General features: G+C 38.5%; 1 protein-coding gene across 1 annotated transcript in view; it reads right to left on the reverse strand.

The window, feature by feature from the left end:
• adamts17 (ADAM metallopeptidase with thrombospondin type 1 motif, 17) overlaps positions 1-13,548 on the reverse strand; it is a 154,418-nt gene that overhangs the window by 62,320 nt on the left and 78,550 nt on the right. The window contains exons 10-13 of the mRNA XM_046857981.1: positions 9,495-9,645; positions 6,174-6,275; positions 5,845-5,990; positions 1,540-1,709 (exon numbers count right to left, since the gene is read on the reverse strand). Coding sequence (XP_046713937.1) covers positions 1,540-1,709; positions 5,845-5,990; positions 6,174-6,275; positions 9,495-9,645 — 569 coding nt within the window. The remainder of the gene's footprint in view (positions 1-1,539; positions 1,710-5,844; positions 5,991-6,173; positions 6,276-9,494; positions 9,646-13,548) is intronic.

A 13,548-nucleotide genomic window follows, 5' to 3' on the forward strand; every position in this document is an offset into this window, starting at 1 on the left:
TTCCAAGTTACGTGAACATGATATGATCAGAGCACAAGGACAGCTAACATACATAACATGAATGCATGGCAGTGTAGCAGCCAAACCCATTGTCAAAACTTAGTTGTGCCTCCACTTGGTATGCAAGCCTGGTGTTAAATAGGACAACAAGTCTTATCATATGAATCATGTTTGCCTAAAAATAATGGTAGTAAGTATGTGAAGCTGGATTAATACATACAGTTTGATTGTGCAGTAAGTAACTTGATTGTTTCTATGATGATATATAGGTAGAGCAACTGCAAACCCTTCTTACTTTTATACATGTTTGCATTTTTCATGCAGTGAAGTCTCACCTAGAAGAAAAAAGTGCATGAAACCAGACTATTAAGTTTAACCAGTCTTTGTTTTTAGTTTTTAAAAGTTTTTGATGGAGAAGAAGCTTGAATGATTAACAGTCCAGCTAACACAACTAGGTACAGTTGAGGTTGTATTTCTGATACATCAGAATGGGGAAAAAGTACAGTTTTAGTAAATGGAACAGGGTTGTTAGTGAACAGAATGGTTGGCTTGAGTATTTCAGAAGCTGCTGATCTCCTGGTTGTTTAATGTACAGCAGTCTCATGCACAAATAGTGCAAAAAGCTCTAAGGACATAGATGACTAGTACGTGGTTCCAGCTGACAGGAAGGCAAATCAATCAAGTATTATGATACTACAAAAAATCTATGGTAGATTCAGAAGGCCAATTTATATAATCGTAAAGCACAGAAGATTAACTCAGGTGTCACATTGAACTGAAGACAAATGAAGACACTGAGCTCACCACCTGCCAAGAGCAAGAACCTGATACAGAACTAGCCCAAAGAAACAGAAAAAAAAAGGTACCTGGCCTGGTCCCCGTTTAAATTCCACATCAATTTCCTGGCAATTCAATTTTTAATATTTGGGAATGATAAGGAAAATTTTATAGGAATAAAACATAAGAATTATTTTGGACAAATCTTAAGATTAACTGCATTTGCCTGTAAGGAAGTTAGAGCAAGCAGCACAGAATATACAAGTGACACGTGACATCGATATCGTGGAACTTAATTGTGTGCAACTGCAATAACATTTCATACTTAACAGAACATTTAATCAAAACGGTCCTAAAAACTGAGCTTTATTCAGGTTCTAGTCTCTCTTTAGGATTTAGTCTCTATTCCTACTTTAAATAATGGACATAATGGGAAAATAAATTCCGAACAGATGAAGGTGTATTTTATAGGGACCTATTGCTGTAGGTGATGCAACGTTTGCATTGTTTGCTTTGTTATGGGAAAAAAAAGAAATGTAGGAGGAAAGTTGTGGCTTGTGTCTGACACATATAATCTACAGCGATCCCTTGACAATGGGAGGAACTCAAATAATGGAAACTGTGTGTAATGTTGTTTTCTGTCAGTGCTACATGCCTAAATACAAGTGAATATTATACAAGACAGAATGCAGGTGTGAGTGTGCATGTGTGGGGCAAGTGTGTGGGTGTCTAATGCATGTGTGTGCATGTGTGTGACCTCACCGTCATTCACAACAGCTGTCCAAATTTGGCTCTTCTTCTTGCCCACCTGGCGCTCGTGAGACTGGCACTGCTGGTCCCTGAATGTAGGCAAGCCCTTAGCACATGGAGGACCCTCACACACTTTGTGCTCCACACTGCCCCCAAGGCACTGTTTCCCTCCAGGGCCGGGTCTAGAGAAACACAGTCACTGTAAATGAATTCTGACATAACTAAAGCACAGAGACACAGAATCACGATAAAACTTGTCTTAAATCCACCAAAGTGACAAATGTAGAGCCCATAACAGCTGATGCCCATGGTAATGCAGGAGTATTGTGTGACAGGAAGGGTGAGGTGGGGTGTCATCTGCAGACAGAGTGGATTTTCAGCTGTTTCTTATTACCGCCTCTCTACTCATATGTGCTGTTTTGTGCTTTTAGTTGCTGCCATAAGAAAGAGTGGCATCGCTGGCAGAGAGGGCAACACACAAATAAATGACAGCAGGTCCTTGAACTTGAATAGGATGAAAGCTGCACGTGGCCTTTAATTTTCGTTAAGGCATTAGACTTTGGACCAGATGGTCATGAGTTCAAATCACAGGACCATTAAGCCAAGCTGTCACTGCTTTGCCCTTGAGCAAAGCCCCTTAAGTCTCAACTGCTTAGGTGTAATACAGTCGCTCTGAATAAGGCTGTCTGCCAAATGCTGTAAATGTCTTGGTTAGTCTTTTGTAGTCCATTTTTTTAAAATGTGCTGAAAGTTTGGGTAAAAGTAAAGGAAATTCATCCTGCCTCCCAAGCCTTGCTTTACAGTCATACACACTGGGTTGTTGTATGTAGGTGACAACAAAGACCACACCTCCTCATTGGGACTGATAGGTACAGAGGCCACACCCTTTTCATTGGAACTGACAGGTAAAGAAGCCACACACAGGTCAATGGGACTAACGGATATAAAGGAAACACCTCATCACTGGGACTGATTGGTAAAGAGGTAAAGTCCACGTCATTGGAACGGACAGGTAAAGAGACAATACTTCCGTTCTCTGAGACTCTCGGGTACAGAGGTCACACGTTCTTAATTGGGTTTAACAGGTACAGACGCCCAACCACCCACACTGGGACTGACACATACAAAGATTTACAGAAACATTAATTTCTAAGCAGTATAAATCCCAGGATGTGTGTGTATATATTGACTTTCAGCTTTCATGTGATTAATATCTGCACTCCGTCTCATTCCAACATATACCACAGGGAACTCACAGGTGTTTTTGTGGGTACATAGTTACATAAATATACATATAGGTTGCAATTTTTTAGGGATTTCTGCTGACATCATTAAGAATAATATTATTCCCAGGTTCAAGATGTGTTAAATCTGCGATAAGATTTGTAAAGCAGGGTACAAATGGGGTATCTACTTTGGTTTGATAACATAAAGATTAAGACCAATACTTTCATTAAGTTTGCTTTAAAAACCAAATTCCAGCAGTTTTTTCAACCAAAGAATGTTCCACTTTAAACATACTGTGGTATTAGTTGAAATCGAAGGGCTGCAAAAACCCACTGCGGTCATGCGGCACAATGGGGTTTCCTTAGGGACCTGATTCAAGGTCAGTAACTGGTCCACACACTGTGTGATCTGGACAATCATTCTTGTTATGTTTATATCTCTAGAGTGACGGCCTACAACCAGAAGAACTGACCTCTATTTAAAAGCTCATAACTCTGTCAGTCTGTTTCAGGACCACATAGAATTGCATTAGCTTCTAAGCTACTGCGGCCATGTTGAAACACGTTCTTCTGGCCCGAGGGCTTCCTCTCGAGCTACACACAGACAAAACTGCAGACTAGTTCATAATCTGGAGGTCTTAAAAGCAGCAGACAGGGCGAGACCAGGGTTAAGCGTTAGGGTCTTCCAGAACTCTCAGTGCTGCCATCAACTTTATAAACTTTTCAATGTTTCTAAAACTACTAACCAAGTCTTTCTTTTTTTGCTGTTCAAGATGAATAGCTGTGTTCCGTACAGTCTATGCACTGAAGGTCCAAATCATTTTTGCCAGGCTCAGAATGTTTAATTTCTAATTACGCATAAATGAGGCATAAGAATATAATTACAAGTTCCCCAAAACACTGAAAACTGTCACGTAGATAAATTGTAGAGAGCATCATTCGCATAAACAAATTGAAAAAAAAAATAAACATACCATTTTTATTAATAGAAATATTAGTTTATTACTTCGGTGCATTATTACATAGTGTTTTTCTATAGACTCTATTTAAACTTAATTAAATTAGTTTTTATTTGTACAGTCAGACCCTGACGCAACATAATGTAGTCACTCTTCTCGACTTACGACCTGATGGACTTACGACTTATGGTGGTTTTTCGGCCCCTGTCTATGTCGTAAGTTGGGGTCTACCTGTATAGCGCTTTTAACAATGAACATTGTCTCAAAGCATCTTTACACAGATAATGTGGTGATAAAAATAAATATGTTCTTTATAAGTGTCAGTTTGTCTCAGTTTGTGCAGCCTTTTGCGGTTTGTACCTGCAAACCTGGTGCCAATCTGCACCAAATCTGAAACAAATTGTACCATGAGAGTCAATCATGTTTAGCACTTCAAAGCCTATTAGAGCAAACTGATTTCCTATACAGTGCTTTCACATCCGAGATCACATGAAGCGGAAGCCAAACTATTGTTTTCCGGTGAAACCGAGATCAGTTTTCCAGGACTGACTCCAGGTTTGAAAATTAGTTTTTATATTTGAACAAAAAATGCACATTTTTCCGCATGCCAACATGCATGTGTGAAGACTAAGGGAGTGAATGAGTGTATATGAGGTGCAATTAATATATGCATTGTTTAGTGGTGTATGTAAGGATTAACACAGCAGACAGTACAATGATTATATGAGCATAAAAAGGTGGCATATTTCAGGTGTCTAGAAGAGCTGACTTTTCACCTACATTGGTGCATTTTCATCAGCCATGCCAAGAATGCAAATATTGAATGCTTCATCTGATATTTGTAATAAAAACAATACCGTATTGTTTACTTCATAGCATGTAAAAAACTACTAATCCAGAAAATACAGTGCTTAAACCTTCTGGACCACCTTGTGTTACAGCACTGCATCCTGTACAGGCAAAGAGCAACAAGAGGATTTTCTACTCATCCGAGGAATTATTACATCCTGAGATTTCATGCCAAAACCCAGGCGCGCACACACGCACACACTCTCCAGCAGGCTGACTGCCATTGTGAATCAACTTTTAGAATTTCAAAACCATCAGCAGTGTAATAAGGGAATTCAAATTTTTTTGCCAGAATCCAAACAAAGCCATTAAGCAGTTCAGGTTTTGAGTGAGTCGTGACTGTGACTGTCCTAAGAGAGTAGTGGTGCAAAAATTAAACATGATTTAGAGAGTGTAAAGGGTGGACTGCAAGATGAGGGTGTGTTCAAGTCGAACCTGTAATTCTGAAGGGATTTGAAAAAACTGCTTTGTTTATAGAGTGCTAGTTGTGGGATTTTTGTGTTAAGCTGTAACAGGGGATATTATGTAGTACAAGGTGAAAATTATATACAATACAATTAAAGGTCATACAATTAGGTATCATGTACAATGTGGCACAGTATTGTGCAAATAGTTTGATATCAATTTGGGTGAAAAAAAAAAGTACTTTTAAGCCATGCACCCTTTACTAAGACTCAGACACAGAGGTACAGACTGTTAGAGACCACGTATCCTTTAGTGGGACAATTATGTACCCAGACTCTGCCATTAGTATATTTTTTTTTTTGGAAAAAATAGGTGCTAAGACCTGGCCTCCTTCAGTTAAACAAATAGGTATAACCACCACGCTTCCTGTTCTGGCACAGAAAACTACAGCAACCAATCTGTGACAAATAGGTACATAGACCACATTTCCTTTACTAAGACAGAAAGATACAGTGCCATGCCTCCTTTACTAGGACAGATGGGTACTCATTGTCAAGCATCCTTTCCTCGGACAAATAGGTAGAGAGGCCATGCCTCATTTACTGGGACAAACATTTGCATGCCTCGTTTACTGGGACAAATATTTACAGAGACCATGCCTCATTTCCTAGGATAAATAGGTACAAAGGCCATGCCTCTTTTAATGGGACAAACAGGTATAAAAACCATGCCTTTTTTACAGCTGGGCAAAGAGACCACGCCTTTATGACTAAAGCAAAGAAGTACACAGATCATGCGTTGCTTCTGTCGACAGCTTTGCAACTTACTTTCGTAATCCACATGCATCGATCTGTGTGTGTATGTTTGGTAAGGCTTACGGAGGGTTATCGCACTTCCTCTGCCTGAATCGAGCTCCGGTACCACAGGTTCGGCTGCACATGCTCCACTGGCTCCATGAACTCCAGTCTCCGTCCATGTGCTGAGGGATCGGGGTCTTACTGACGCACTCACCAGCCCTGCACCACTAACATATATAGATGTATACACAAGGGCAAAAAAATTAAAAGAAACAGTTTTACCACCATCAATATTGTTTTTAATATCCTTTTAATTAGAGAGCTTGTTTTGCACCCAGGGATATCTTTTAGTGTGAAAACAAAACAAAACAAAACAAAGACAGCCCTCTTAACCTAGAAAAGCTTGTTACCTTATCGGAGCCACATTCTGTGCCATCCAAAGGTGGATCCAGTTTGGTCTTACAGGAAGTATCTCCTTCTACCAGACACCACAGGCCTGTACACATCAGGTGCTGAAATCACACAACCACCTGGGTTAGCTTAGCATAACTTTCATAGCTTTTTCAAAGTTAGGGCCTTCAATGCAGAACCAGTGCCAAGTTCCTGTCACTGGAATGCAGAGCATTTAAACAACAGGTGTGTGAGAGAGAGCGCTCACGTTCCGTATCTTTTCACCGGAGGCGCCTCCTGAATATTGCTTTGGCATCTAAAACCTTTCATTTATTCTGCTAGATAGTGTGGTGAACATGAAGGAACAAAGGAATGAATCTGGTACCTCGGTTACTTTAGAAAAAACGAAAGTTACTGAAGTCGCATTGTTCATCTCTGCAAGTCTGCTGTCACTTTGTATTTGGCTTTGAACACTTCCACTAAATTTTTAAAACATTACATTACATTGGTGTTACATTATAACATTTTGGGAATAAGGCCGTAACAGTGGTGTAAAGTATTTGAGTAAATGTGCTTCTGCTTACTGTACTTAAGTAAGTTTGGCTACTTTCTAGTTTTACAATATAAAAGATATAAGCAACTCTTACCCTCTGCTGAACTACATTTATAATTCAATATATGTACTCCACTATATTTCAACTGACAATGACTGTTATCAATTACATTTTGCCCCTCTGTTGTTGTCATAAAGGCCCAACACCCACAACACACATCTACTGCATGTGAGCCACTTTTCTGCTGAATAAAAGTTGAATAAAAGATATTGCCCCTCTCTGAGACAGAGAGGTGCAACAAATCACAGTCAGCTTTGAATATTTGGTTTTACTTTATCTGAAATGATAAAGTAAAGTAAATTCATTTTATTTTCATTGAATACTAATGGTTCCTTATGATATAACAGTGTAATTTTATTTGTTAACTGAAGATACCTTATTGAAAGATTGCTTTACTACTATTTTTGTTTCATTCTGGCTCTTGTGTTGAGTTAAGGTATATAATTTGATTTGTATTTTAGGAAATAAAACCTCACAAATCAACTGTTTTTGGCTTTTCACTAACATGTCGAAGACAAGTGCATCTTTGAGCATATGTTCAAAATGAGTAAATACTCAAGTACTGTTAAAATCAGATATTCTAATACTTTTACTTCAGTCACATTTGAATCTGTGACATCTAAAACACTAGCTGTGGTACTGTGGATTATACCAACAAACAAATGTAATAATAAAAAAAACATAACAAAGACATACCATTGAGAATGAAAAATACATTTATGTTGCCACATACTGCTCCTGATCTTTGACAGCACATTACAATATTTCTAAATGCTTTTAAAATCAATGCACTAAATAAATACAGGATAAAAGACGTGTGTACATACAGACTTAGGCAACAATATAACATCCTAGACTCCTGGCTACTTTCATTAATGATCTTTACTGGCATGACTTAACTGCCACTCCACATGTAATCTGCATACTTGCATTCCTTTTTATTCTTTAATCAGAGGCATGCCCAGTCAAGAGTGAGGTCTATAGGAACTGAATACAAGTAACCACTTAAACTTATGGAAGAATGATGGGGAGCATCAAACAACTTGTGAGAACAAACATACCCACCTGAATTTGTTGCCATAGCAACTTAATTGCATATATTGCAATAATTATCATAATTAAAAAAAAAAATTACAGCCCATTTGTTCGTTAAAAGTTGCTTGCTTTGTAGATCACATGATATACTAATACTGAAAGCTCTATGATCAAAGCCAAGCCACTTTTGTGGCACTGAACAGACCATCAATGAGGGATAAGACTGACTACACTGAATACACCCACCTTCATGGCTTTGGTGCTGGAACATCAAGGTCACAAGACAAAAGTGCACTACCAGGAAAGGAAGAAGGAAAGAGGATACAAGTGAACCTTTTCCTAACTTTTCCACTCCTCCAGTCTCATAAAGCTGTCAGCAGGATAGATCCAGAGATTTACAACAGGCACTCTTTCTCAAGACATAAGAACTGAGGTAAGGAATAAAACAAGTAAAGAACAACCTGGAAGCAGTACCTATTAAGTGGCCCTAGGGATCTTGTTTGCTTTGCAGAATCTTTTGAATGCTGTTAAATGCACTTGCAAAAGAAGACTGATCATATGTACACTCATGAAATTAGGTTTCTTTGGGTTCTTAAAGTAAGGAGCTTCTTAAAGGGGGCTTCACTCTGAACTCTTTTTGAAAGTTAAACCATCTGCCATAGGTTTCACACAGAACCTTTTAATGTCCTCTTAGTGTGAGAAACTTGGCTAAATAACCCATTTCTTCATCCTCAGTATCATCATGGTCGCTATGGATTCAGATTCTATTCTGGGAATGCTGGGCACAAGGTCAAAAAACAGCTGGAATGAGACACATTCACACCCAGCTACCTACTGGTATCTTTTTTTGGGTGGAAATTGTGGAAGCCAAAGAAAGCTAAAGGAAGCCCACAGAATCACAGGGTGAAAATGTGAGACTCCACATAGACACTAACCCAAGCTCAGGTATTCAAGCTGTGAATCTTGAGCTGTGAGCCTTCAACCCTACTCACTATACCAGGTTGCACCGTTGCATTTGGAACAGGAATGGAACGTATTCAAGGAAAATCCAATCCAAATTCAATGTAGCGGAAGGTTCTTAAACTGCAAATAGTTTACAATTTCTTGTTAATGATTTAAAAGGAAAATGAGGTAAACCCAGAAGGAAACAAAGACCCAGAGATGTAATAGAGGATAGAGCTCAGTTTTGGGCATTTCTGTGTTTTAAACTCGCATCTATACTACTGCTGTCCAGGTCTTTAGACTTTAAAAAGACATGCTGGAAGCTCAAATTCATTTAGCTCATGCTCCTTTCTTTCATAAAAATTGTTTTTTTGGCTTCTCTCTGACAGCTGACTGACTGGCTGCGTTGCTGGCGGTGAAATGGTGTAATTGGCCAGGGAGAAGCATTTGCTTACAAATGTGAAATTGGCCATGGAGTGAAAATTAGCAGTGTTGAAATACATTTGATTTTCCCAAGGTCCTGTCCTTGAGTTGTACGCTCCAAGCGCAGCAAAACCAGCAAAACCAAAAACTGGCCAAAAAAAGGCAAATCTCCTCTAATAAACGGACTGACTGGCTGAATAAAAGTAATGCTCAATTTAATGACACCTCTATCATTCTTTAATTGCTTGACCGCTGCCAAATCCTAGAATAAAATCCTTATAAAAAGAACATTTGAATAGAGGAAAGTGGGTGTGTTTCGCCACCCACCTCCATGTTGGTGCAGAAAGTTGCGTTGGTGCCGAATAGAATCTGGCATTGCTCGTCTGCGCTGTAGTGCATGCCAGGCAGCTTCGCAGGGAGACGCACCTGGTACCGACTCCGTGGATCTGTGTGTAACAGACAGGAACTGGCCTTTGACCTGTAAAGCAAAAAAAAAGATTCTAATTTGATATTGCAACAATGATGAGTCATAACTAATGAAACAAAAAAAATGTAATTAAAATGAAGTAGTATGATATAATCAAAGAGCCGAAAGAGAAAATATGACCCTTATTTTAGGTTTCTCAAAATGTACAAAGCAAAAGAAAAGTTCTGGTATACCTGATTTTCACAGCCATATGTGGTTTTACCACAAACTGTAGCCACAGTTCAAAAAAGTGAGTTGGAAGCACACAATTGTATAGGATGTCTTTGGATTTGGTAGATCTTCCCTTTACACCCAAACCTGTGCAAAATGCCAGCTCCATGAAAATATGCTTTACATGGTTTAGAATTGAAGTATTTATGTACAATACTGAAAATAAAAGTAGAGAAAAATGAGAAGGTGTTTTAACTTTTACCTGGTACTGCATATACAGTACATTCAGAAATTATTCAGACCCTCCTTCAATTATCTTTTCAATTTGATGTCGCAGCCTTATACTACAATCAGTAGTAATCAGTCAATGTATTATTTTTTCATTAATTTACACTCAGTACTCCATAATAAAAAGGTAAAAACTGAATTATAGAAATATCTGTATTTTTATATTATTAAAAACCTGAAATATCACATATATAAATATATAAATAAATATCACGTATATAAGTACTCAGACCCTTTGCAACAACACTTGAAAATGAACTCTGGTAACTACTATTTCTCTTGATCATTGCTGAGATGTTTCTACACCTTGACTAGATTCTTCCTGTGAAAAAGTTTATTGAAATGGACATAATTTAAAAAAGCATACAACTATAAAAAAGGCCTCACAGCTGTCAATGCATACAATAGCAAAAAACCAAGCCATGAGGTCAAATGAACTGCCTGCAGAGCTCAGAGACAGAATTTTTGCAGGGCACAAATCTGGGGAAGGCTACAGAAAGAGCATGGTTACCTCCATAACTTTCAAATGGGAAAAGTGTGGCACAACCAGGACTCTTCTAATAGATGGTCACCCAGCCGATTTGAGCAATCGAGGGAGAAGGGCCTTAGTAAGAGAGGTGACCCAGTCTGTGCTCCAGTGATCCTGTGTGAAGATGAAACAAAGTTCCAGAAGAACAACCATCACTGCAGCCCTCCACCGATCTGGGCTTTATGGCAGGGTGGCTAGACAGAAACCCTCCTCAGTGCAAAACCCATTGAATGCTTGGTTGGAGGCACCTGAAGGGACTGTGTGGAACAAGATTATCTGGTCTGAGGAAAAACCAAAATTGAACTGGCCTTAATTCTAAACTTTATGTGTCGAGGAAAGCAGGCACCGCTCAACCCCCTCCCCAAAACTATTCCAAAAGTGAAGCATCATAGTGGTAGCATCATGCTGTGGGGGTGTTTTTCTTCAGCAGAGACTTGACAGACTGCTGAATGATGCAAAATACAAAAAAATACTTGAGGACCTCAATCTGGGCCGAAGCTTCACCTGCCTACATAATAAGAACCCTAAACACGCAGCCAATAAAACACAGGAGTGGCTTTGGGACAAGTCTGTGAATGTCCTAGAGTGATCTAGACAAAGCCCAGACTTGGTCCCCATCCAACCTGACCCAGCATGAGAGGATTTGCCATTAAGAATGAAAGAATATTCCCCAATGCAAGTGTCTAGCGCTTGTTGCATCATAGCCAAAAAAAACATGAAGCTGTAATTGCTGACAAGGGTGCTTTAAATAAGTACTAAATAAAGGGTGTGAATACGTATGTACGTTATATTTCAGGGTTTTTTTTCTTCACCATACATTTTTTACTGTTCTGTTTTCACTTTGTTATTATGGGGGACTGGGTGCTGAATGTAAATAAGAAAAAATACATATGTTTAAACAACTGTAGTATCAAACTGCAAAAAAAATTGAAGGAGCCATGACAAGAACATGGCTTGTGTCACATTTTTACCCTGCAGCATTTCTCCGTGCTAAGATGTTCCGATAAAGTGTTACTATATTAGGATATTATACGTGCTCTCTTATGTGGGACTTGGACATGGTCTTTGCCATTGAAGTGTCTAACAAGTATGTTCATTAGAATATTAGAGAACATCCTCACTTGTTTCAGATTGGTCTGATATGTGAGCCTAGATTTAACTAGTCTGAAATCTCACCCCTCTTCAAAAAACCCAATTATTCCTACTATCAAAGTAGTAGGAATAAAAGGCCAGATTATCTACAGTCTTTTTTATATTCCCAGCAAACTACCAAGCACAATTCACTGGGTATTAAAGGTTTCAGCATCAAAACTTCACAAATAAAAGTCATTGTTATTGTTCATACATAAAAAAAATACATAAAGACTGCTGCTATATTCAACCAAGATCAGAACTTTGATCTGAAAATAAGTGGCAATTTGGTTAATAGGGTGGACTTGACATGACTATGAGCTGCAAATGAGCTCAACCAGAGCCTCAAAATGATCAACTTTCCTAATAGGGACAGAATTATTAATAAAATATGTAAAATTGCAATCAATATCTGTTTACCTGCTTTGTGACAATGTTCGTTGTTAATGCAAATCAAATTATATTTTTTTTTTATTCTATTAATACTGTAAAGATATAATATTACAAATTATACCCATAAATAGAGTAAATAAATCAAATACCTTGAGGTCACACCCCCAAAACCGGTTTTATTTCACCAGCGATTTATACGTTTATAGTATAGAAGTATTTTTTTTTTGGTTTTGTAATGGGGCTCTGAAATCAGTGCACTACAGGAATTCAGTCAAAAACTAGAACACTGCTGCGTTTAACACTTCCTGATTTTCCTCCATTATAAGTATTATGAAGCAACTGCTGGAACAAATCACTAGCATGCTAAGTAAATCTAGGTTCTCTCTGTGTGTGTGTGTGTGTGTGTGTGTGTGTGTGTGTGTGTGTGTGTGTGTGTGTGAGAGAGAGAGAGAGAGAGAGAGAGCGAGAGAGAGAGAGAGAGAGAGAGACATGTATTTATATCTTAGTGGAGACTGTGAAAGTGGATGTGGGGTTAAGCACTGGTATGTGACTGGGGGGCGAAACCTTGGAAGGTGGATGGTAAGGATCCCACACCTGGATAAAATTTGGGTAAACTGTCATTTGTGTTTCAGTGAGCAGTAGCACAAATAAATAAAGGAAAGAAGAGTGCCACAAAAGAAAGAGAGAGCTGAACAGCATAGAAATGTGTGTGTGTGTGTGTGTGTGTGTGTGTGTGTGTGTGTGTGTGTAAAAAAGAGAAGCATTGAAAAGTAAAAGTAGTAAAGTAGAAAAAAGGTATCCTTCTTCATGGGACCAAAGCAAAATAAAAGTGGTTATAAAAAAAAAATGCAGCTTTTACATGAAAAAATAATAAATAAAAGAGCATGTAACAAAAAAATCTAAATGACTACAAGGTTTCTATTTGGTTACTGAGGTTAGAGTTAGATTTATGAGTAGACATGGCATTAATTAACTGCATTAATGTGCATGAATATAGCAAGATGTGTGTGTGTTTGTGTGTGTATGTGTGTGTGTGTGTGTGTGTGTGTGTGTGTGTGTGTGTGTGTGTGTGTGTGTGTGTGTGTGTGTAAGTGTAAGTGTGTGTGTGTGCATGTGGTTTGGGTTTGCTTTGGCAACACTGTGAGGATTTCTTAAAGCTGTTGGATCCTGGAGAGACCCTAAAGCCTGAGAGATAAGATCAGCAAAAAGGAGATGGCAGAGAACAAACTGTTTCCTATTGCTTGTGTTGAAGAAAAAAAAGAAAAAAAGAAACGACACCATGAATTCCACAAAGAGATCATTTAATCTGATATGAGTTTAAAAAAAAAGTCCAAGCTTTTAGACAATCTCAACTATCAGACGTGTTCAAACTAAGACGATAGAGTATTTTTGGTAGGCCGGGA

This window comes from Silurus meridionalis, chromosome 9 (assembly GCF_014805685.1).
Source record: "Silurus meridionalis isolate SWU-2019-XX chromosome 9, ASM1480568v1, whole genome shotgun sequence".
NCBI classification, from domain to species: Eukaryota; Metazoa; Chordata; class Actinopteri; order Siluriformes; family Siluridae; genus Silurus; species Silurus meridionalis.